General features: G+C 44.7%; 1 protein-coding gene across 1 annotated transcript; it reads left to right on the top strand.

Moving 5' to 3' along the window:
• Positions 1-53: 53 nt before the first annotated feature.
• LOC128697321 (aminoacylase-1-like) lies at positions 54-18,596 on the top strand (the record flags this gene model as incomplete). Its single annotated transcript, XM_070081953.1, has 3 exons — positions 54-225; positions 6,702-6,848; positions 18,215-18,596. Coding segments are annotated over 3 exons (543 nt in total), but the record flags the coding sequence as incomplete, so codon positions are not given.
• Between the last annotated feature and the right edge of the window lie 3,224 nt (positions 18,597-21,820).

The raw sequence follows: 21,820 nt of genomic DNA, 5'->3' as shown, positions 1-21,820 counted from the left end.
CATTATGGTAAAATATATTAATGGAGATTATATATCTTTTGTATGGTGCTCAGGAACACTGGAAATACGAACCATTCAGTGGTGATAAAGACGACAATGGTGATATATATGGTCGTGGTACACAAGATATGAAGTCTGTTGGAATACAGTATTTGGAAGCTCTTAAAAGTCTTAAGAAAGATGGACATGAGTTTCTCAGGACAATTTATATTTCATTTATGCCAGGTAAGGTTCATCAGTGGCCGCAGAGTGATACAGGAGAGGGGAAGGAGGGTGTGCAGCAGTCATGGGGTGATACAGGAGAGGGGAAGGAGGGTGTGCAGCAGTCATGGGGTGATACAGGAGAGGGGAAGGAGGGTGTGCAGCAGTCATGGGGTGATACAGGAGAGGGGAAGGAGGGTGTGCAGCAGTCATGGAGTGATACAGGAGAGGGGAAGGAGGGTGTGCAGCAGTCATGGGGTGATACAGGAGAGGGGAAGGAGGGTGTGCAGCAGTCATGGAGTGATACAGGAGAGGGGAAGGAGGGTGTGCAGCAGTCATGGGGTGATACAGGAGAGGGGAAGGAGGGTGTGCAGCAGTCATGGAGTGATACAGGAGAGGGGAAGGAGGGTGTGCAGCAGTCATGGAGTGATACAGGAGAGGGGAAGGAGGGTGTGCAGCAGTCATGGAGTGATACAGGAGAGGGGAAGGAGGGTGTGCAGCAGTCATGGGGTGATACAGGAGAGGGGAAGGAGGGTGTGCAGCAGTCATGGAGTGATACAGGAGAGGGGAAGGAGGGTGTGCAGCAGTCATGGGGTGATACAGGAGAGGGGAAGGAGGGTGTGCAGCAGTCATGGAGTGATACAGGAGAGGGGAAGGAGGGTGTGCAGCAGTCATGGAGTGATACAGGAGAGGGGAAGGAGGGTGTGCAGCAGTCATGGAGTGATACAGGAGAGGGGAAGGAGGGTGTGCAGCAGTCATGGGGTGATACAGGAGAGGGGAAGGAGGGTGTGCAGCAGTCATGGAGTGATACAGGAGAGGGGAAGGAGGGTGTGCAGCAGTCATGGAGTGATACAGGAGAGGGGAAGGAGGGTGTGCAGCAGTCATGGAGTGATACAGGAGAGGGGAAGGAGGGTGTGCAGCAGTCATGGGGTGATACAGGAGAGGGGAAGGAGGGTGTGCAGCAGTCATGGGGTGATACAGGAGAGGGGAAGGAGGGTGTGCAGCAGTCAGGGGGTGATACAGGAGAGGGGAAGGAGGGTGTGCAGCAGTCATGGGGTGATACAGGAGAGGGGGGGAAGGAGGGTGTGCAGCAGTCATGGGGTGATACAGGAGAGGGGAAGGAGGGTGTGCAGCAGTCATGGGGTGATACAGGAGAGGGGAAGGAGGGTGTGCAGCAGTCATGGGGTGATACAGGAGAGGGGAAGGAGGGTGTGCAGCAGTCATGGGGTGATACAGGAGAGGGGAAGGAGGGTGTGCAGCAGTCATGGGGTGATACAGGAGAGGGGAAGGAGGGTGTGCAGCAGTCATGGGGTGATACAGGAGAGGGGAAGGAGGGTGTGCAGCAGTCATGGGGTGATACAGGAGAGGGGAAGGAGGGTGTGCAGCAGTCATGGGGTGATACAGGAGAGGGGAAGGAGGGTGTGCAGCAGTCATGAAGTGATACAGGAGAGGGGAAGGAGGGTGTGCAGCAGTCATGGAGTGATACAGGAGAGGGGAAGGAGGGTGTGCAGCAGTCATGAAGTGATACAGGAGAGGGGAAGGGGGGTGTGCAGCAGTCATGGGGTGATACAGGAGAGGGGAAGGAGGGTGTGCAGCAGTCATGGAGTGATACAGGAGAGGGGAAGGAGGGTGTGCAGCAGTCATGGAGTGATACAGGAGAGGGGAAGGAGGGTGTGCAGCAGTCAAGGAGTGATACAGGAGAGGGGAAGGAGGGTGTGCAGCAGTCATGGGGTGATACAGGAGAGGGGAAGGAGGGTGTGCAGCAGTCATGGAGTGATACAGGAGAGGGGAAGGAGGGTGTGCAGCAGTCATGGGGTGATACAGGAGAGGGGAAGGAGGGTGTGCAGCAGTCATGGAGTGATACAGGAGAGGGGAAGGAGGGTGTGCAGCAGTCATGGAGTGATACAGGAGAGGGGAAGGAGGGTGTGCAGCAGTCAAGGAGTGATACAGGAGAGGGGAAGGAGGGTGTGCAGCAGTCAAGGAGTGATACAGGAGAGGGGAAGGAGGGTGTGCAGCAGTCATGGGGTGATACAGGAGAGGGGAAGGAGGGTGTGCAGCAGTCATGGAGTGATACAGGAGAGGGGAAGGAGGGTGTGCAGCAGTCATGGGGTGATACAGGAGAGGGGAAGGAGGGTGTGCAGCAGTCATGGAGTGATACAGGAGAGGGGAAGGAGGGTGTGCAGCAGTCAAGGAGTGATACAGGAGAGGGGAAGGAGGGTGTGCAGCAGTCAAGGAGTGATACAGGAGAGGGGAAGGAGGGTGTGCAGCAGTCATGGGCTGATACAGGAGAGGGGAAGGAGGGTGTGCAGCAGTCATGGGGTGATACAGGAGAGGGGAAGGAGGGTGTGCAGCAGTCATGGAGTGATACAGGAGAGGGGAAGGAGGGTGTGCAGCAGTCATGGGGTGATACAGGAGAGGGGAAGGAGGGTGTGCAGCAGTCATGGGGTGATACAGGAGAGGGGAAGGAGGGTGTGCAGCAGTCATGGGGTGATACAGGAGAGGGGAAGGAGGGTGTGCAGCAGTCATGGGGTGATACAGGAGAGGGGAAGGAGGGTGTGCAGCAGTCATGGGGTGATACAGGAGAGGGGAAGGAGGGTGTGCAGCAGTCATGGGGTGATACAGGAGAGGGGAAGGAGGGTGTGCAGCAGTCATGGAGTGATACAGGAGAGGGGAAGGAGGGTGTGCAGCAGTCATGGAGTGATACAGGAGAGGGGAAGGAGGGTGTGCAGCAGTCATGGAGTGATACAGGAGAGGGGAAGGAGGGTGTGCAGCAGTCATGGAGTGATACAGGAGAGGGGAAGGAGGGTGTGCAGCAGTCATGGAGTGATACAGGAGAGATGAAGGAGGGTGTGCAGCAGTCATGGGGTGATACAGGAGAGGGGAAGGAGGGTGTGCAGCAGTCATGGAGTGATACAGGAGAGGGGAAGGAGGGTGTGCAGCAGTCATGGAGTGATACAGGAGAGGGGAAGGAGGGTGTGCAGCAGTCATGGAGTGATACAGGAGAGGGGAAGGAGGGTGTGCAGCGGTCATGGGGTGATACAGGAGAGGGGAAGGAGGGTGTGCAGCAGTCAAGGAGTGATACAGAAGAGGGGAAGGAGGGTGTGCAGCAGTCATGGGGTGATACAGGAGAGGGGAAGGAGGGTGTGCAGCAGTCATGGGGTGATACAGGAGAGGGGAAGGAGGGTGTGCAGCAGTCATGGGGTGATACAGGAGAGGGGAAGGAGGGTGTGCAGCAGTCATGGGGTGATACAGGAGAGGGGAAGGAGGGTGTGCAGCAGTCATGGGGTGATACAGGAGAGGGGAAGGAGGGTGTGCAGCAGTCATGGAGTGATAAAGGAGAGGGGAAGGAGGGTGTGCAGCAGTCAAGGAGTGATACAGGAGAGGGGAAGGAGGGTGTGCAGCAGTCATGGGGTGATACAGGAGAGGGGAAGGAGGGTGTGCAGCAGTCATGGAGTGATACAGGAGAGGGGAAGGAGGGTGTGCAGCAGTCATGGGGTGATACAGGAGAGGGGAAGAAGGGTGTGCAGCAGTCATGGAGTGATACAGGAGAGGGGAAGGAGGGTGTGCAGCAGTCATGGAGTGATACAGGAGAGGGGAAGGAGGGTGTGCAGCAGTCATGGAGTGATACAGGAGAGGGGAAGGAGGGTGTGCAGCAGTCATGGAGTGATACAGGAGAGGGGAAGGAGGGTGTGCAGCAGTCATGGAGTGATACAGGAGAGGGGAAGGAGGGTGTGCAGCAGTCATGGAGTGATACAGGAGAGGGGAAGGAGGGTGTGCAGCAGTCATGGAGTGATACAGGAGAGGGGAAGGAGGGTGTGCAGCAGTCATGGAGTGATACAGGAGAGGGGAAGGAGGGTGTGCAGCAGTCATGGGGTGATACAGGAGAGGGGAAGGAGGGTGTGCAGCAGTCATGGAGTGATACAGGAGAGGGGAAGGAGGGTGTGCAGCAGTCATGGGGTGATACAGGAGAGGGGAAGGAGGGTGTGCAGCAGTCAAGGAGTGATACAGGAGAGGGGAAGGAGGGTGTGCAGCAGTCATGGAGTGATACAGGAGAGGGGAAGGAGGGTGTGCAGCAGTCATGGGGTGATACTGAAGAGGGGAAGGAGGGTGTGCAGCAGTCATGGAGTGATACAGGAGAGGGGAAGGAGGGTGTGCAGCAGTCATGGAGTGATACAGGAGAGGGGAAGGAGGGTGTGCAGCAGTCATGGAGTGATACAGGAGAGGGGAAGGGGGGTGTGCAATGGCCGCAGAGTGATACAGGAGAGGGGGATGCCATAGTGAATTAATATGTGACCAAAAAGGTTTAAGAATCCGGGATGAAAGTAAGTGGAGGGGGCAGTCATTCCATTTTGGTTTTTACAAGCAAGGAGCATGATCATCCAATATGCCAGTTAACCAGACTTGAGTCCTACAAGTTTACATTATCTGCACTCTGAAGGATGTATGGAGATGTTGCAACTCAGAGGGTCATTGACTGAGTGATGATGAATGTGCTTCTCTTTGTGGGTCACTATACCTCAGTGAGAGACAACTGAGGTGTGTGAAAACAGTAGGATAAATATTTATTAAACATTATGGCCAATTTTCCCGACTTGTTCACTGCCAAAGATTTTTAATTGAGATCTTAAACAAGTCTTAATAACTCATACTTACAATTAATATACAATTGTCACCTCTATTTTCCTAAATATTTTTGGATTCAGCTTCTCAAACTTGTAACTTTTCTCTGTCTCACAGAGGATCACTAGAAATATGGCCATTGTTGCCTGTGTTTCCTTGTTAACTTACGTTTACTCAGTGATCTTGTGTTACTTAATCCTACTGGCGATCTTACTGTAAGTGTTACTTAATTCTACTGGTGATATTTCTGAAAGTGTTACTTGATCCTACTGGTGATCTTACTGTAAGTGTTACTTGATCCTACTGGTGATCTTACTGTAAGTGTTACTTGATCCTACTGGTGATCTTACTGTAAGTGTTACTTGATCCTACTGGTGATCTTACTGTAAGTGTTACTTGATCCTACTGGTGATCTTACTGTAAGTGTTACTTGATCCTACTGGTGATCTTACTGTAAGTGTTACTTGATCCTACTGGTGATCATACTTTAAGTGTTACTTGATCCTACTGGTGATCTTACTGTAAGTGTTGCTGGATCCTACTGGATATCTTAAAGGAAGTGGTACTTGAACCTACTGTAATTTTACTGTAAGTGTTGCTTAATCTTACTGTTGATCTTACTGTAAGTGTTGCTTGATCCTACTGGTGATCCTGCTGTAAGTGGTACTTAATCCCACTGATGATTTTACAGTAAGTATTGCTTCCTCCTACTGGTGATCCTACTGTAAGTGGTACTTGATCCTACTGGTGATCATACTGTAAGTGTTACTTGATCCTACTCGTGATATTACTGTAAGTATTGCTTGATCCTACTGGTGATCCTACTGTAAGTGGTACTTGATCATACTGGTGATCTTACAGTAAGTATTGCTTGATCCTTCTAATGATCTTAGTGTAATTGTTGCTTGATCCTACTAGTGATCTTACTGCAAGTGTTGCTTCATCCTAGTAGTGATTATGCTGTAAGTGTTTCTTGAACCTATTGGTGATCTTAGTGTAAGTGTTGCTTGATCCTACTGGTGATCTTACTGTAAGTGTTACTTGATCCTACTGGTGATCTTACTGTAAGTGTTACTTGATCCTACTGGTGGTCTTATTGTAGGTGTTACTTGATCCTACTGGTGATTTTTTTGTACGTCTTACTTGATCCTACTCGTGATTTTACTGTAAGTGTTGCTTGATTCTACTGGTGATCTTACTGTAAGTGTTGCTTGATTCTACTGGTGATCTTATTGTAAGTGTTGCTTGATTCTACTGGTGATCTTACTGTAAGTGTTATTTGATCCTACTGGTGATTTTACTGTAAGTGTTACTTGATCCTACTGGTGATTTTACTGTAAGTGTTACTTGATCCTACTGGTGATTTTACTGTAAGTGTTACTTGATCCTACTGGTGATTTTACTGTAAGTGTTACTTGATCCTACTGGTGATTTTACTGTAAGTGTTACTTGATCCTACTGGTGATTTTACTGTAAGTGTTACTTGATCCTACTGGTGATTTTACTGTAAGTGTTACTTGATCCTACTGGTGATTTTACTGTAAGTGTTACTTGATCCTACTGGTGATTTTACTGTAAGTGTTACTTGATCGTACTGGTGATCTTACAGTAAGTATTGCTTGATCCTTCTGGTGGACTTACTGTAAGAGTTGCTTGATCCTACTGGTGATTTTACTGTAAGTGGTACTTGATCCTACTATTGATCTTACTGTAAGTGGTACTTGATCCTTCTGATAATATTACAGTAAGTATTGCTTGATCCTACTAGTGATTTTACTGTAAGTATTACTTGATCCTACTAGTGATCTTAAAGTGTTACAAATTTAGTGTACTACTAAATATGGGTTTCCGAAGCTCGTCATATTCACTTTATTTTTCAGATGAGGAGACTGGTGGACATGACGGTATGAAGAACTTTGTGAAGAGTGACGTCTTCAAGAAGATGAATGTTGGCTTCGCTCTTGACGAGGGATACGCCAACCCAACTGACAACTTCTATGTCTTTTATGGAGAGAGAACGGGGTTAGGTAAGAAATAAGGCTCATTTTCCATTGTATGTAATAAGATTCTTGAATTTCCTGTTACTGTAGCAGACTAATACGGCTGGAGGTATAGGCAGACACACTCCAGTCAATATGTCGTCTTAATTACCACAACTAAATTTCCCAACGTTTGAGGGTTGTCGACCGTCGGTACCTACATGACTGGGATAATCCTCAATGGTTCGTTACCCATAGAATCCAAAGAAAATAAGCCGGTACCACTAAATATGCGTTACACCTGAAATATCAGGCAAACTGTTTCACAGTAAAATAAATCATTGGGAAATTTTGTTTCTCATCTGAGCATAGGTGAGAGATAAGAGTCACTACCCTATAATGAACTGGATTATCACTCTAAACACTCAGTAGACAAATTTAAATCTCATTAGACAAATATCTATGATAACAGAGAAGTTGGCAGCTAAATTAAAGCTGAAAGCCACCGACAAAGTTAGTATGGCACTGGGAGGATCTGTAAGTCAGGACCCAACCAGGACTTATGATGTGTTAAGATGTCACTGTATAATAAGGTGGACATCGAAGAAATATTATACCTTCGGTGAAGAGGCTGTCTATGGCAATCACCACCAGAGGCCTTATTCCGGCAACTAAGTGAATGATGAACCTTGGCATAAAGCTGGCAAGATCAAGGTATTACCGCTGACACAGTCAAAGTTGTTGGTATTTTGGTGGGAGCTGATCAAATGGACGACTTCCTGTCCAGAAGACAGTCTATTTAGGAAGGTATTGGCTTATACATTATCAATGGCAATATTCCACCCAAATTCCCTTCAACGTCAGAGAGGATGAGAGGAAGCCGAAACTGTGATAGCAGCGACCACAATAATAATGAGTATTCAAGCACAGGATGAACTGCCAGGTAAGCCGAACCAGGTAACGAGTGATGAACACTCAATCACCTATAAAAAAAAAACACACTTTTACGGGGCACCCTTACATACCATCAACACCATGACATTTATTCAGGGTCTAAAGCCATCAACAAACAAAATACCTTTCATCAATGGACTGCTCACAGAGTCAAATGCAATGTTTGTCGCTTTCACAGAGATCCACATAAAGGATCACATTGATAAGGAAATATGGATCCCAGATTATAGCCTATTCAGATGTCACAGAGTAAACAAGCAACAAGGGGAGGGGGAGGGTTCGCCTGTATGTCACATAGTAAACAAGCAACATGGGAAGGAGGAAAGGTTCACCTGGATGTCACAGAGTAAACAAGCAACAAGGGGAGGGGGAGGGTTCGCCTGTATGTCACATAGTAAACAAGCAACATGGGAAGGAGGAAAGGTTCACCTGGATGTCACAGAGTAAACAAGCAACAAGGGGAGGGGGAAAGGTTCACCTGGATGTCACAGAGTAAACAAGCAACATGGGGAGGGGGAAAGGTTCACCTGGATGTCACAGAGTAAACAAGCAAGAAGGGGAGGGGAAAGGTTCACCTGGATGTCACAGAGTAAACAAGCAACATGGGGAGGGGGAAAGGTTCACCTGGATGTCACAGAGTAAACAAGCAACAAGGGGAGGGGGAAAGGTTCACCTGGATGTCACAGAGTAAACAAGCAACAAGGGGAGGGGGAAAGGTTCACCTGGATGTCACAGAGTTGGATGTCACAGAGTAAACAAGCAACAAGGGGAGGGGGAAAGGTTCACCTGGGGAGGGGGGGAAAGGTTCACCTGGATGTCACAGAGTAAACAAGCAACAAGCGGAGGGGGAAAGGTTCACCTGGATGTCACAGAGTAAACAAGCAACAAGGGGAGGGGGAAAGGTTCACCTGGATGTCACAGAGTAAACAAGCAACATGGGGAGGGGGAAAGGTTCACCTGGATGTCACAGAGTAAACAAGCAACATGGGGAAAAGGTTCACCTGGATGTCACAGAGTAAACAAGCAACAAGGGGAGGGGGAAAGGTTCACCTGGATGTCACAGAGTAAACAAGCAACATGGGGAGGGGGAAAGGTTCACCTGGATGTCACAGAGTAAACAAGCAACATGGGGAGGGGGAAAGGTTCACCTGGATGTCACAGAGTAAACAAGCAACATGGGGAGGGGGAAAGGTTCACCTGGATGTCACAGAGTAAACAAGCAACAATTGGAGGGGGAAAGGTTCACCTGGATGTCACAGAGTAAACAAGCAACAAGGGGAGGGGGAAAGGTTCACCTGGATGTCACAGAGTAAACAAGCAACAAGGGGAGGGGGAAAGGTTCACCTGGATGTCACAGAGTAAACAAGCAACAAGGGGAGGGGGAAAGGTTCACCTGGATGTCACAGAGTAAACAAGCAACAAGGGGAGGGGGAAAGGTTCACCTGGATGTCACAGAGTAAACAAGCAACAAGGGGAGGGGGAAAGGTTCACCTGGATGTCACAGAGTAAACAAGCAACATGGGGAGGGGGAAAGGTTCACCTGGATGTCACAGAGTAAACAAGCAACATGGGGAGGGGGAAAGGTTCACCTGGATGTCACAGAGTAAACAAGAAACAAGGGGAGGGGATGTCAAAGGTTCACCTGGATGTCACAGAGTAAACAAGCAACATGGGGAGGGGGAAAGGTTCACCTGGATGTCACAGAGTAAACAAGCAACATGGGGAGGGGGAAAGGTTCACCTGGATGTCACAGAGTAAACAAGCAACATGGGGAGGGGGAAAGGTTCACCTGGATGTCACAGAGTCGCTCATGTCCTCACAACTACAAAACATTTCAATTTATGTAGTTGAAGTTTTGACACTAAAAATTGAAAAACAAAACCTTGTCAGTATGGTTATACATAAGATATTAGATATAACTTCACAACAATTCGCAGAACAGCTTTTAAAAATTGACCAATGTCTGGAAAATCTCCCCCATCCTGCCCGAAACTACTTTCTGCTGGGTGATTTCAACTCAACACACCTAAAGAGGAAGAGTCTAGCAAATATTGTTTCAGCAGAGATCACCCCAGGAGACAGCTCAGATGGAAATTCACACACACATGAGTTATTAAATCTCTGCAACAAATTCACCTTAAACCAGCAAATAATAGAGTCAAGAAGACTGGAAAAAACACTGGAACTTATCTTCACCAACAATAATGATCTAATATGAAATATAACAGTATTGAAGACTATACTCTCAGATCACTACATAAAAGAGGTACAGACATGCATGCCCAGGGCCCGGGTCCAGCAAAATGTGGTAAGTTATAAAGGTGCCTTCACCAAATTGAACTTTAACAACAAAAACATATAATGGGATCAAATCAACGATGTCCTAAATGAGAAAATCCTAAACAATACGGATCTGAACCTTTGCCTAGAAAGAAATAACTCTGTGGTAATTGAGGTATGCTTAAGGCACATTCTTTTCAGAAAAAGGAAGAGAAGAGATGTAAACTAGATAGAGAGAGACGCTCCCTATACCGGCGAAGGCAAAGAATCACAGGGCTGCTGAAAGTGGCTAGTGTATCTGAAGTACGAAAGGAGGCATTGGTCAGAGAAATAGTAAATATCGAACTTAAGGTTAAGGAATCATACAGGAGACAAGAAACTCAGGAAGAACTTCAAGCCATAAATGAAATTTAAAAATGTTTATTTCTTTTCTTATGCCAAATCAAAGAAAAAACAATATCTAGTATTAGACTCCTGCTTAGACGAGATGGGACTAACACAGATGGTAGAAAAGAAATTAGTAAGATAGAACATAAGAACATAAGAACATAAGAATGTAGGAACACTGCAGAAGGCCTACTGGCCCATACGAGGCAGGTCCTTATCAAAACGACATCTACCTAAAGCTACTCAAGAAATAACTCCCGTACCCCTTGACACCAATCAAACCTTAAAGCTACCCAAGGTCCTAGCCTCTATCACCCCACTGGGAAGACTGTTCCACGCATCTACAACTCTGTTAGAAAACCAGTACTTACCTATGTCCTTTCTAAATCTAAATTTATCCAACTTAAATCCATTATTCCTGGTTCTTACCTGGTTCGACACCCTCAGTACTTTATTAATGTCTCCCTTGTTTATGCCCGTCATCCACTTATACACTTCAATGATATCTCCCCTCATTCTACGCCTCTCCAGAGAGTGGAGATTTAAGGCTTTAAGTCTATCTTCATACGGGAGGTTCCTTACACAGTAAATCATTTTAGTCATTCTTCTCTGTATGTTCTCTAATGAGTCTATGTCCATCCTGTAGTAAGGGGACCAAAACTGAGCAGCATAATCTAAATGATGCCTCACTAGTGATGTATAGAGCTGTAAAATAACTTTTGGACTTCTGTTACTTATACTTCTTGAGATAAATCCAAGTAATCTGTTGGCCTTGTTGCGCACACTGAGGCACTGCTGTCTTGGCTTTAGATTTCTGCTTACCATGACTCCCAAGTCTTTTTCACATTCTGTATGACCAAGGTCTACTTCACCTAGATTATAGCTTCGAGGGTTATTTTCATTACCAAGGGCAAGTACCTTACACTTATCCACATTAAACTTCATCTGCCATTTCTCAGACCAAGACATTAATTTGTTCAAATCGTCCTGGAGTTCATTGATATCCTCCTCAGAGTGAATTATACGGCCTATCTTTGTGTCATCAGCAAACTTACTCATGTCACTAGTAATCCCTTCATCAAGGTCATTAATGTAAATTATGAACAAGAGAGGGCCTAAAACTGATCCTTGTGGAACGCCACTAGTGACTAATCCCCATTCAGATTTCACACCATTAATGGTAACTCTCTGCTTTCTATTGGTAAGCCATGCCTCAATCCATGCTAGAACTTTACCTCCTATACCATGAGCTGCCACTTTTCTTAAGAGTCTCTTGTGAGGTACTCTATCGAAGGCTTTACTAAAATCCAAATAAACAATATCATATTCCTTATCACTGTCAACTGCCTCAAATGTTCTATTGAAGAACGTCAGCAAGACCGTCAGGCAGGAACGACCTCTCGTGAATCCATGCTGAGATTCATTTATCAAGTTATGCTCTTCAAGGTGACTTCTGATAATGTCAGCTATAATTGATTATAATAACTTGCCCACTATAGATGTCAGGCTTATTGGACGGTAATTTGAAGGAGTGGACTTATCCCCTGATTTGAATATAGGAACCACATTAGCCATCTTCCACATCTCTGGCACAACACTGGTAAGGATGGACGCATTGAATACACTCGTTAATGGCTGACTAAGCTCCATCTTGCATTCCTTAAGTACCCTTGAAAACAACTCATCGGGTCCCGGGGACTTATTTTGTTTCAGTTTGTCTATCTGTTTAATAACCATGTCCCTCGTGACAGTAATATTAGTTAACTTAAATTCATCAGGAACTAAATAATTGTTAATTACTGGAATCTCATTTACATCTTCCTGTGTAAAAACTGACAAAAAATAGTCATTAAATAAGGAACACATTTCCAGTTCATTATCCGTCAGCTGTCCATTCCCAGATTTCAGAGGTCCTACTTTTTCCTTCACCTTCGTCCTATACACTTGAAAGAACCCCTTTGGATTAGTCTTTGATTCATTAGCGACTCTAATTTCATAGTCACGTTTAGCCTTTCTAATCGCCTTTTTACTTCTCTTTTAAGCTGAACATATTGGTCAGTAAGGTTAACCTCTCCTCTTCTGATGCGCCTATAAATTCCCCTTTTCTCCCCTAATAGATGCTTTAGCCTCCTGTTAACCCATTTGGGATCGTTATTATTAGACCTAATTTCTCTCTGGGGAATGTATATACTCTGGGCACTGTGTACATTATTAAGAAAACAATCATAAAAGCAGATCCCTTCATATTCATAAGTATGATTATCGTCAATAAAATCATTAGCTAGATAACCCCAATCAAGATTAGACAGATGTTCCCTAAGTCCATTATAATCGGCAGAACGAAAATCGGGGATTTTTACTGTATTATCATTATTCTTGCATTCCCAATTAATGCTAAAGGTGATGGATTTGTGATCACTTGCGCCAAGCTCTTCAGTGATCTCCAGATTATTCACGAGTGTTTCCTTATTTGACAAGACTAGGTCTAGCAAATTATTACCCCTGGTAGGTTCAGTTACACTCTGTTTCAGAAAACAGTCCTGAACTGTTTCCATGAAGTCACTGGACTCTAGATTACCTGTCAAAGAATTAAAGTCAATTTGACTAAAGTTAAAGTCCCCTACTATGACTACGTTACTGTGTCCAGAAGCCCTAACAATTTCGTCCCAAAGAAGTCTCCCTCTATCGTGATCCAAGCCTGGAGGTCGGTATATTACACCTAGAATTAGTTTTTTCTTGACCCTCCACGAACTCTACCCAAACAGACTCTGTTACTGCTCCATCTATTTTTATACCTGTTTTTATGCAACAATTAATATTTTCTCGAACATACAATGCAACTCCTCCCCCCTTCCCATTACATCTATCCACATTGAATAACTTAAATCCCTGAATATTACACTCAGCAGTCATATCCCGACTCTTTAAATCATACCACGTTTCAGTTAATGCAATGATATCAAAGTTCCCAGCACATGCTACCAAACGTAGTTCATTAATTTTATTTCTTGCACTTCGACTGTTAGCATAAAATACCATCATATGTTTTTTCTTCTGCACATTTTTCCTATTCATCTTTGTTTTTACACAATTTCTGAAATTATCATTACCCAGAGTTACTACATGACAGTTACTATTAAGATTCTTAATATCAGAGCATAAGTCAATATATCCATACTCATTATTAATCATTTCTAAACCCATACCTCTAACTAATCCTAGTTTAAAGTCCTAACAACCCCCTCAACTGAGTTAGCAAGAAAACCCACACCTGCCCTGGATAAGTGAACCCCATCCCTGGCATACATGTCATTTCGGCCATAGAAGTTGTCCCAGTTGTCAATGAATGGTACTGCATTATCCTTACAGTGTTTATCCAGCCAACAATTAATACCAATTGCTCTGGACAACCATTCATTACCAACACCTCTTCTTGGCAAAATGCCACATATAACAGGGCGCCCCCCCTTCTTCCTAATCATGTCTATAGCTGTCCTGAACTTTCTAACTAAATCCTCACTTCTACGCTTGCCTACATCATTGCCTCCAGCACTGAGGCAAATAATAGGATTGATCCCATTACCGTTCATGATGTTGTCAAGCCGGCTAACAATGTCCTCCATCCCAGCCCCAGGAAAGCATACCCTTTGTCTCCTACTCCTGTCCTTCAAGCAGAATGCCCTATCCATGTATCTAACCTGGCTATCCCCAACAACAACAATATTCTTACCTTCCTTGTTGTCGTTCGTCGTGACGATCCCAGTAGTAGACTCACATTCGTCGGGTAGCACCGAGAATGCGTTGGAGGTTTCCACGGGAGTTTCCACAGCAGATACTAAACAGATACTAAATTTCCAATATGGCTCAATGTTTAATGAGCCATTAACCGGACTAAGAGTAGAAAATCTAAATGATTTTTTTATGACCGAGACTCAAAATGTAGTCATTTAAAAAATCTCCAATATTATCCTAACACCAAAAGACTTCGAAAAAGCAATAAATGACATTCCCATGCACTCGACCCAAGGACCAAACTCTGGGACCTTGGAACTGTGTGTTCATCAAGAAAGTGCCTTTGGCATTCTATGAAGAGCAAGCATGGACACATGAGTCATTCCACAGCCACTAAACGTAACAGACATAGCCCCACTCCACAAAGGTGGCAGTAAAGCAATTGCAAAGAATTGCAGACCTATAATACTAACATCCCATATCATAAAAATCATTGAAAGGGTCCTAAGAAGCAAGATCGCCATCCACCTAGATATCAGTCAGTTACACAACCCTGGGCAACATGGGTTTAGAGCAGGTAGTTCCTGCCTGTCTCAACTATTGGACCACTATGACAACGTCTTAGGTGCACTGGAGGACAAACAAAACGCAGTTGCAGTATACACAGACTTTACAAAAGCCTTCGACAAGTGTGACCATGGTGTAATAGCACACGAAATGCGCGATAAAGCAATAAGAAGAAAAGTTGGTAGATGGATCTATAATTTCCTAACAAATAGAACACAAAGAGTAATAGTAAACACTGAGGCGGCTACAGTGAAAAGCTCATTCCATAGGGCACAGTACTCGTACCCATCCTGTTCCTCATCCTCATATCTGAAACAGAGATTTAAGCCACAGCACCGTGTCTTCCTTTGCAGATGACACCCGATTTCGCATGATGGTGTCATCTGTCGATGACACCGTCTTGCAATGTCATCTGTCGATGACACTGCAAAACTCCAGGCGGACATCAACCAAATCTTTAAATAGGCCGCAGAAAGCAACATGAAGTTCATTGAAGAGATATTTCAATTACTCCGACTTGGAAAATTCGAGGAAATTAAAACTTTATCGGTGTATAAAACAAATTCCAACCACACAATAGAGAGGAAAACCAGTGTGAAGGACCTGGCAGCGATAATGTCAGATCTCTCTTATAAAGATCACAACATTGTATCCAACACATCTGCTAGGAAAATGACAGGATGAATAATGAGAACCTTCAAAACTAGGGAAGACAAGCCCATGATGGAACACAGGCGAGAAAGATACATGGTAATATATGCTTGGAAAATCCTAGTGGGACTTTTCCCAAATTTGCATATGGAAATTACTCCCTATGAAAGCATAAGACTGGGCAGGAGATGCAAAGTTCACCCAATGAAAAGCAGAGGCGCTACGAGTACGGTAAGAGACTCTTCAACTTCCTCCCAGCATACATAAGGGGGATTATCAATAGATCCTTTGCTGTCTTTAAGAAGGCGCTAGATCGGCACTTAAAGTCAGTATTTATTGAGCCGGGCTGTGGTTTGTTCATCGGTTTGCATACAGTCAGTTGTAACAGCTTGGTTGATCAGGCCGTGATCCACCGGGAGGCCTGGTCATAGACCGAGCTGCTGGGGCGTTGATCCCCGAAATCTTCTCCAGGTATACTCAAGATATACCCCAAAAGGGAAATAGGTTGTCAATAAACCCAGTGAACCTTGAATCAGCAGGAAGGAAACATACTCGGGCATATACGTTGTTGAGTGGGGAAGTACAGAGCCACTCAGAGAAGACTAGACATGTGGGAGATGTTAAAGTTAAAATGAAGGGTGTTAAGATAATTGCAACCAACAAGTTTCTACCTATAGTGGTACACACAGTGGAAACTGTACAGTCGAAGTTAGACCATCGTCCCTTAGACGAGAATGACTGGACGGTGCTTGTGTCCAGGGTCCACTTGGGGAAGATGGGCTGATGAGAGGTGATCTTGATCTAGACTTAGCATCTACTTTTGCTGGTAGGTGGCTGTTGAAATTTATTAGTACCAAAAATTCCTACTGCTTGGCTCATATGTAAATATTTTAGTATCGTAGTCACAATGTGATTTATTGCACCTTTACACCCAAAGAGAATACTATACAAATTGATAGATTTTGGGCTTATGAAAGATTCAAGTAAGCTTAAATCTTTAGTAAATAATAATAGAATTAATAATATAGGATTAGGCATTAATATCATGTTATATTATGTAATGAGATTAGGTATAGTGTGAAAGCAAGCATCTCTGAGCAAGGTAGGTGAAATGGGTTCACAAAACGTAGGAATGTTCTTCTGGCATCAAGAATGGTTGGAATAACAACTCATAGGAGATGAGCATCCAATGCTGTTGACAAAATACTCTGCCTGGCAGCTTCCCGGCGTATCATGGATATTCAGTCTACACCAGGCTTCCGTCATGACATTATTCTGTTTAAACCATATAACTGGAGTTATATGGTTTAAACAAACCATAAAACTCCAGATCGACGTCATATAACTCCAGACTGACGCGTTAGCCACTGGGCTAGCTGGCCTAGTGGTTAACGCGTCGGTCTGGAGTTTTATGTCTCTCTGGTCGTGGGTTCTATCCCCGCCCATGGTATGGTTTGTTTGTAATCGTATCATTACGATTTCGTGTCATTATGACGGCTTTGAGGGGACTTGAGCTAGAGCTAGTCACGGTCACGCTGGTTGGAGATTCGTCTGTAAAAACTTGCATTTGTGGTCACAGTGGTGCCTATGATAACCTACGTATGGTGTAGAAGTATACCTAGTTTGATGTATGTTATTGTAGCCAGCTGGCATAGTGGTTAACACGTCGGTCTCAACTTTTATGACCTTTTGACCATGGGTTCTATCTCTGCCCGTGGTATGGATTGTTTGCAACAGTAGTGTCATTACGATTTCGTGAGTAACTGGTTGGCTGACGTTATCTTGGGAACACAGGGTAATTTAGTTATGTGTTATGAGTGGGCACTGTGCACAATCCAAGGTACATAGCAGCCAAGATTGCTGAAGTAATTATACTTTGAATATTAGGCCAGAAGCAAGTAATCTTTCTGTGTACATAAATATTAGATAGGGAAACCCCAATTAATACAGGGACCCCTAGACTGTATGCTGGAATTATTAATTTTCATTAACTACTTGAATGAACCATACCTCTGTGTACATGGCATCTAAGAGAAAGAGGAAGATCATTAAAAGTCTATTTAGCCTGGGTAGAATTAGGTGATTTCAAGCAAGGATAGACTCCACAACACCAGTAAGTCTGTTCCAGTTCGTGCATGGAGGAAAGCAGGAATTTCCTGTTAGTCAGCTAACTCTTCTATAGAAGTTTACCCATAGGGGTACTTCTGAGAACAGGACAAAGGAGTCTTGTGGTATATGTGTCAACAGTGACTGCCAGAGTGTCAGTGGTGATTGATAGTGTCAACGGTGTTTGACAGTGTCAACAGTGATTGACAGTGTCAACAGTGATTGCCAGAGTGTCAACAGTGATTGCCAGAGACATGTTACAAGCTACTACACTGTTTGTCTCAAATGGGTTTTAGTATATATATTTTTTAATATATTACTACTACTACTACTATCATTAATAATAATAATAATAATAATAATATACTGACAGACTACGTAATTTCTTATTGAAATATGCAATAAGATCACCATAAACAGATGATATCATAATGTGCAACTTAACCACGTTGAAAAAATTAGTGAAATTTCAGGGTTTCCCACTCTTCTTGAGAATGTGAAAAATCATGAAATCATTTCAAATTTCAATATTTTTTTTTTCACTGTGGTTATATTGTTTAAAGAACTATCATTATAAGAATGGTGAGCTCTGTTGTCATTGTTTATGTTTTAGATTATAATCAATAGTTTGTTTGACTGCACTATTGAATAAATACCTCGTGATTTATCATATCTTCAACCTATTGTTAAAAATTAAAGAGTTTGGATGATTTATGTGATTAAAATTACAATTACAGCAATAAAAGTGAAGTGTCCAGGTCAGCCAGGTCACGGGTCACAGTTCCTGACCAACACTGCAGGAGAAAAACTGTACAAGGTGATTGACTCTTTCCTGAGTTATAGAGATGAACAAGAAGGCTTACTGAAGGAGAACAAGAATCTGCGTCTTGGAGATGTTAACACCGTTAACCTCACAATGCTGGAGGTAATGACTGCTTTCCCTGCGTCTTGGAGATGTTAACACTGTTAACCTCACAATGCTGGAGGTAATGACTGCTTTTTCTGCGTCTTGGAGATGTTAACACTGTTAACCTCACAATGCTGGAGGTAATGACTGCTTTTCTTGCGTCTTGGAGATGTTAACACTGTTAACCTCACAATGCTGGAGGTAATGACTGCTTTCCCTGCGTCTTGGAGATGTTAACACTGTTAACCTCACAATGCTGGAGGTAATGACTGCTTTTCTTGCGTCTTGGAGATGTTAACACTGTTAACCTCACAATGCTGGAGGTAATGACTGCTTTTCTTGCGTCTTGGAGATGTTAACACTGTTAACCTCACAATGCTGGAGGTAATGACTGCTTTTTCTGCGTCTTGGAGATGTTAACACTGTTAACCTCACAATGCTGGAGGTAATGACTGCTTTTCTTGCGTCTTGGAGATGTTAACACTGTTAACCTCACAATGCTGGAGGTAACGACTGCTGGAGGTTTCTTGCGTCTTGGAGATGTTAACACTGTTAACCTCACAATGCTGGAGGTAATGACTGCTTTTTCTGCGTCTTGGAGATGTTAACACTGTTAACCTCACAATGCTGGAGGTAATGACTGCTTTTCTTACGTCTTGGAGATGTTAACACTGTTAATCTCACAATGCTGGAGGTAATGACTGCTTTTTCTGCGTCTTGGAGATGTTAACACTGTTAATCTCACAATGCTGGAGGTAATGACTGCTTTTCTTGCGTCTTGGAGATGTTAACACTGTTAACCTCACAATACTGGAGGTAATGACTGCTTTTTCTGCGTCTTGGAGATGTTAACATTGTTAACAGTGCCCTGAGATAGTCCTCGCAGGCTCACAAGTGGCTCTTACAACATATTTCCAGTCAGTACTGTTCTAGTAAGAAATTCCTAACTATACAGGAATGAAAGATTAACTCACTTGGGGGTATGGCGTTCTCTGTTCCCTCACCCTCAGTACCTCTTGCAGTGACGGACTTATCTGGTGTTCACGTGTCCCTTTTCTTTAACCCCACAGATCGACTACAACCTACGTTTCCCCAGAAATATTGGCCAACTATGCTGAGAGAAAATCAAAGGTCTTGTCTTACTGTGAGTCTGCCTGGATAGAGACGAATAACTACAGTTCTTCAGGAAGCCTCTTATGATTTCGTTGCCTCCAGGTCAAGTGTATTAACGTCTGTTCTCCGGGATGTTTGACACCTCACATCTTGTCAAGATGGTGTCTGTACTCCAAGATAGTTGGCATCTGACTCCTGTCTTCATTTGAACTTTTGGGTTGCCACTTCTCACTAACTAATATTCGCCTATTCCAATGTTAAGGTCCTGGGACTACATTAAAAATATCTACAGTTACTTCTCTAATTCTAATATTAGTTACTACTGTATAAACCTACCTAAACCTTTCTTGAACAGTAAATATATCAAATAATATGTACAATCGCTACCTACACCAGCTAAGTGTGTGTGGCGATGTTTTGTGCTTTTACTGATTATTTACTGTTTCCCAGTGGAAGTTATTTCATCTCCCAATAAGTTTTCACATCCTCCTGCAGGCGAAGGTAGACACTAAGTCTAGATCAAGTCCACATCCCGCAAGTTCTTCCAGTGAGCCCTGGACTTCAGCACCGTGTGACGGGTTGCCGGCTGCTCTGGTAGAGCAGACTCTGGTCTAACTTCTCCCATCCAGGTCCCACCACATGGACCTCGAGAGGCACGAGCTTGTTAATGAGTCTTATGCTCTCGACACCATTTATTCTCACCTTCACCACCCTCAGTCGTCCAGCCATATCTGGGTAGATTCACACCACCAGGCCTAATGGCCAACCTGCCCTGGGTGCCTCAATTTCTACTAGTATCAGGTCCCTTTGACTCAAGGTCACCTTGTTTCACTTAGGATCAGCCCCACAAAAATATTCTCGCAGAGCTGTCAAATAATCATTATGCCACACCTGGTTCCATTTGTCTACAGCATTCACCAGTTTATTGTGACTCTTGTGCAATTCTTCGTTAATGGGGGTTCTTCTGGTCCATAATAGTTGTGCTCCCTGGAAGACTGGCTCAAGATTGCTGGGAAGGGCTCGATCCTCCTCCCAAATAGCATGTGATTTGGGGTGAGAGATTCCTGCTCGTCAATCCCATTTTGTCTGTCAGTAACTCATCGGTGCTCACCCTCTTGCCGTGCAAGACCATGTGGATACACCTTTTGACTGTGCCCACCATGTGCTCATAAAAGCCTCCTTGCCATGAGGTTCTGGGAGCTATGAACTTCCATTCACACTCTATCTTCTTCATGTATTCTCACACCTCTCTGTTGTCCAAAAGATTCCAAAGATTACCAATAGACCCATGGCTGTCTTCAGGCAGGCACTGAACAGGCACCTAAAGTCGGTACCTGACCTGCCGGGCTGTGGATTGCGTGCAGCCAGCAATAACAGCCTGGTTGATCAGGCCCTGATCCACCATGAGGCCTGGTCACAGACCGGGCCGCGGGGGCGTTGACCCCCGGAACTCTCTCCAAGTAAACTCCAGGTAAAGACTTTGCTGGCCCCTCTGAAGCTTGTGACATTGTCCGATATAACCAATCGTGGGCAAGAGAACCGAACTGTGAACCTCTAGAACAGGTTCATGGATGTCTCGATTGACATATCTTCTGCCAACTCTAGATGCTTCGGTAGTGGTACAAGTAAACAGGCAGACGTATACCTTCTGTGGGCCTACTCTCTGCCCTCCTGGGTCCTTCAGTGTGATAGCTCCTATATAGTCTATCCTTACAGTCTCAAAGGGCCTGTCACTATGCGCCCACTCCTGAGGCAGCGGTGGTGGTCCTGGGTAAGGTAGGGTCCTCCCATCATACTGTAGGCAGACCGCATAATTCCTTATCACCTTTTTGACTGTGGCTCGGCCATTCAGCACCCAATAATTCTGACGAAGGCAGGTTAGGGTATCTCCAAACCCTCCATGCATGGTCCTGTGATGGGCATTGCATATCACTAACTCTACCAACCACCCATTCTTCCCCAGTAACACGGGATGTTTGGCCCCATAACTGAGTTCAGCGTTGAGTAGTCTTCCCCTACATCTTATCAGACCAGCATGAACTAGGAATAACCCCAATGAGCGGACCAACTTGCTGCTCCTTTAGTCGCCGCTAGATGCCAGTCCAGATTGTATGTTCACTTGCCCAGTCACCAGCACCTCCAGAACTCCTGGAAATCTTTCCCTTTGGTACTGCTGCATCCAGTACTCTGAGGGACCAACTAGCGACAAATGTCGGCTTCTGCTTACCTTGTCACTCAGCTTTCTCACGAATTGAAACACCGTTGCTGTGACTTCTATCAGTTTCCTTCACGAGGAATAATGTTTGTGGTCAAACAGCTCGGT

This window comes from Cherax quadricarinatus, unplaced genomic scaffold, assembly GCF_038502225.1.
Source record: "Cherax quadricarinatus isolate ZL_2023a unplaced genomic scaffold, ASM3850222v1 Contig5292, whole genome shotgun sequence".
Classification (NCBI taxonomy): Eukaryota; Metazoa; Arthropoda; class Malacostraca; order Decapoda; family Parastacidae; genus Cherax; species Cherax quadricarinatus.
The sequence above is the reverse complement of the archived record's forward strand: the minus strand, read 5'-3'. Positions and strand labels throughout refer to the sequence as shown.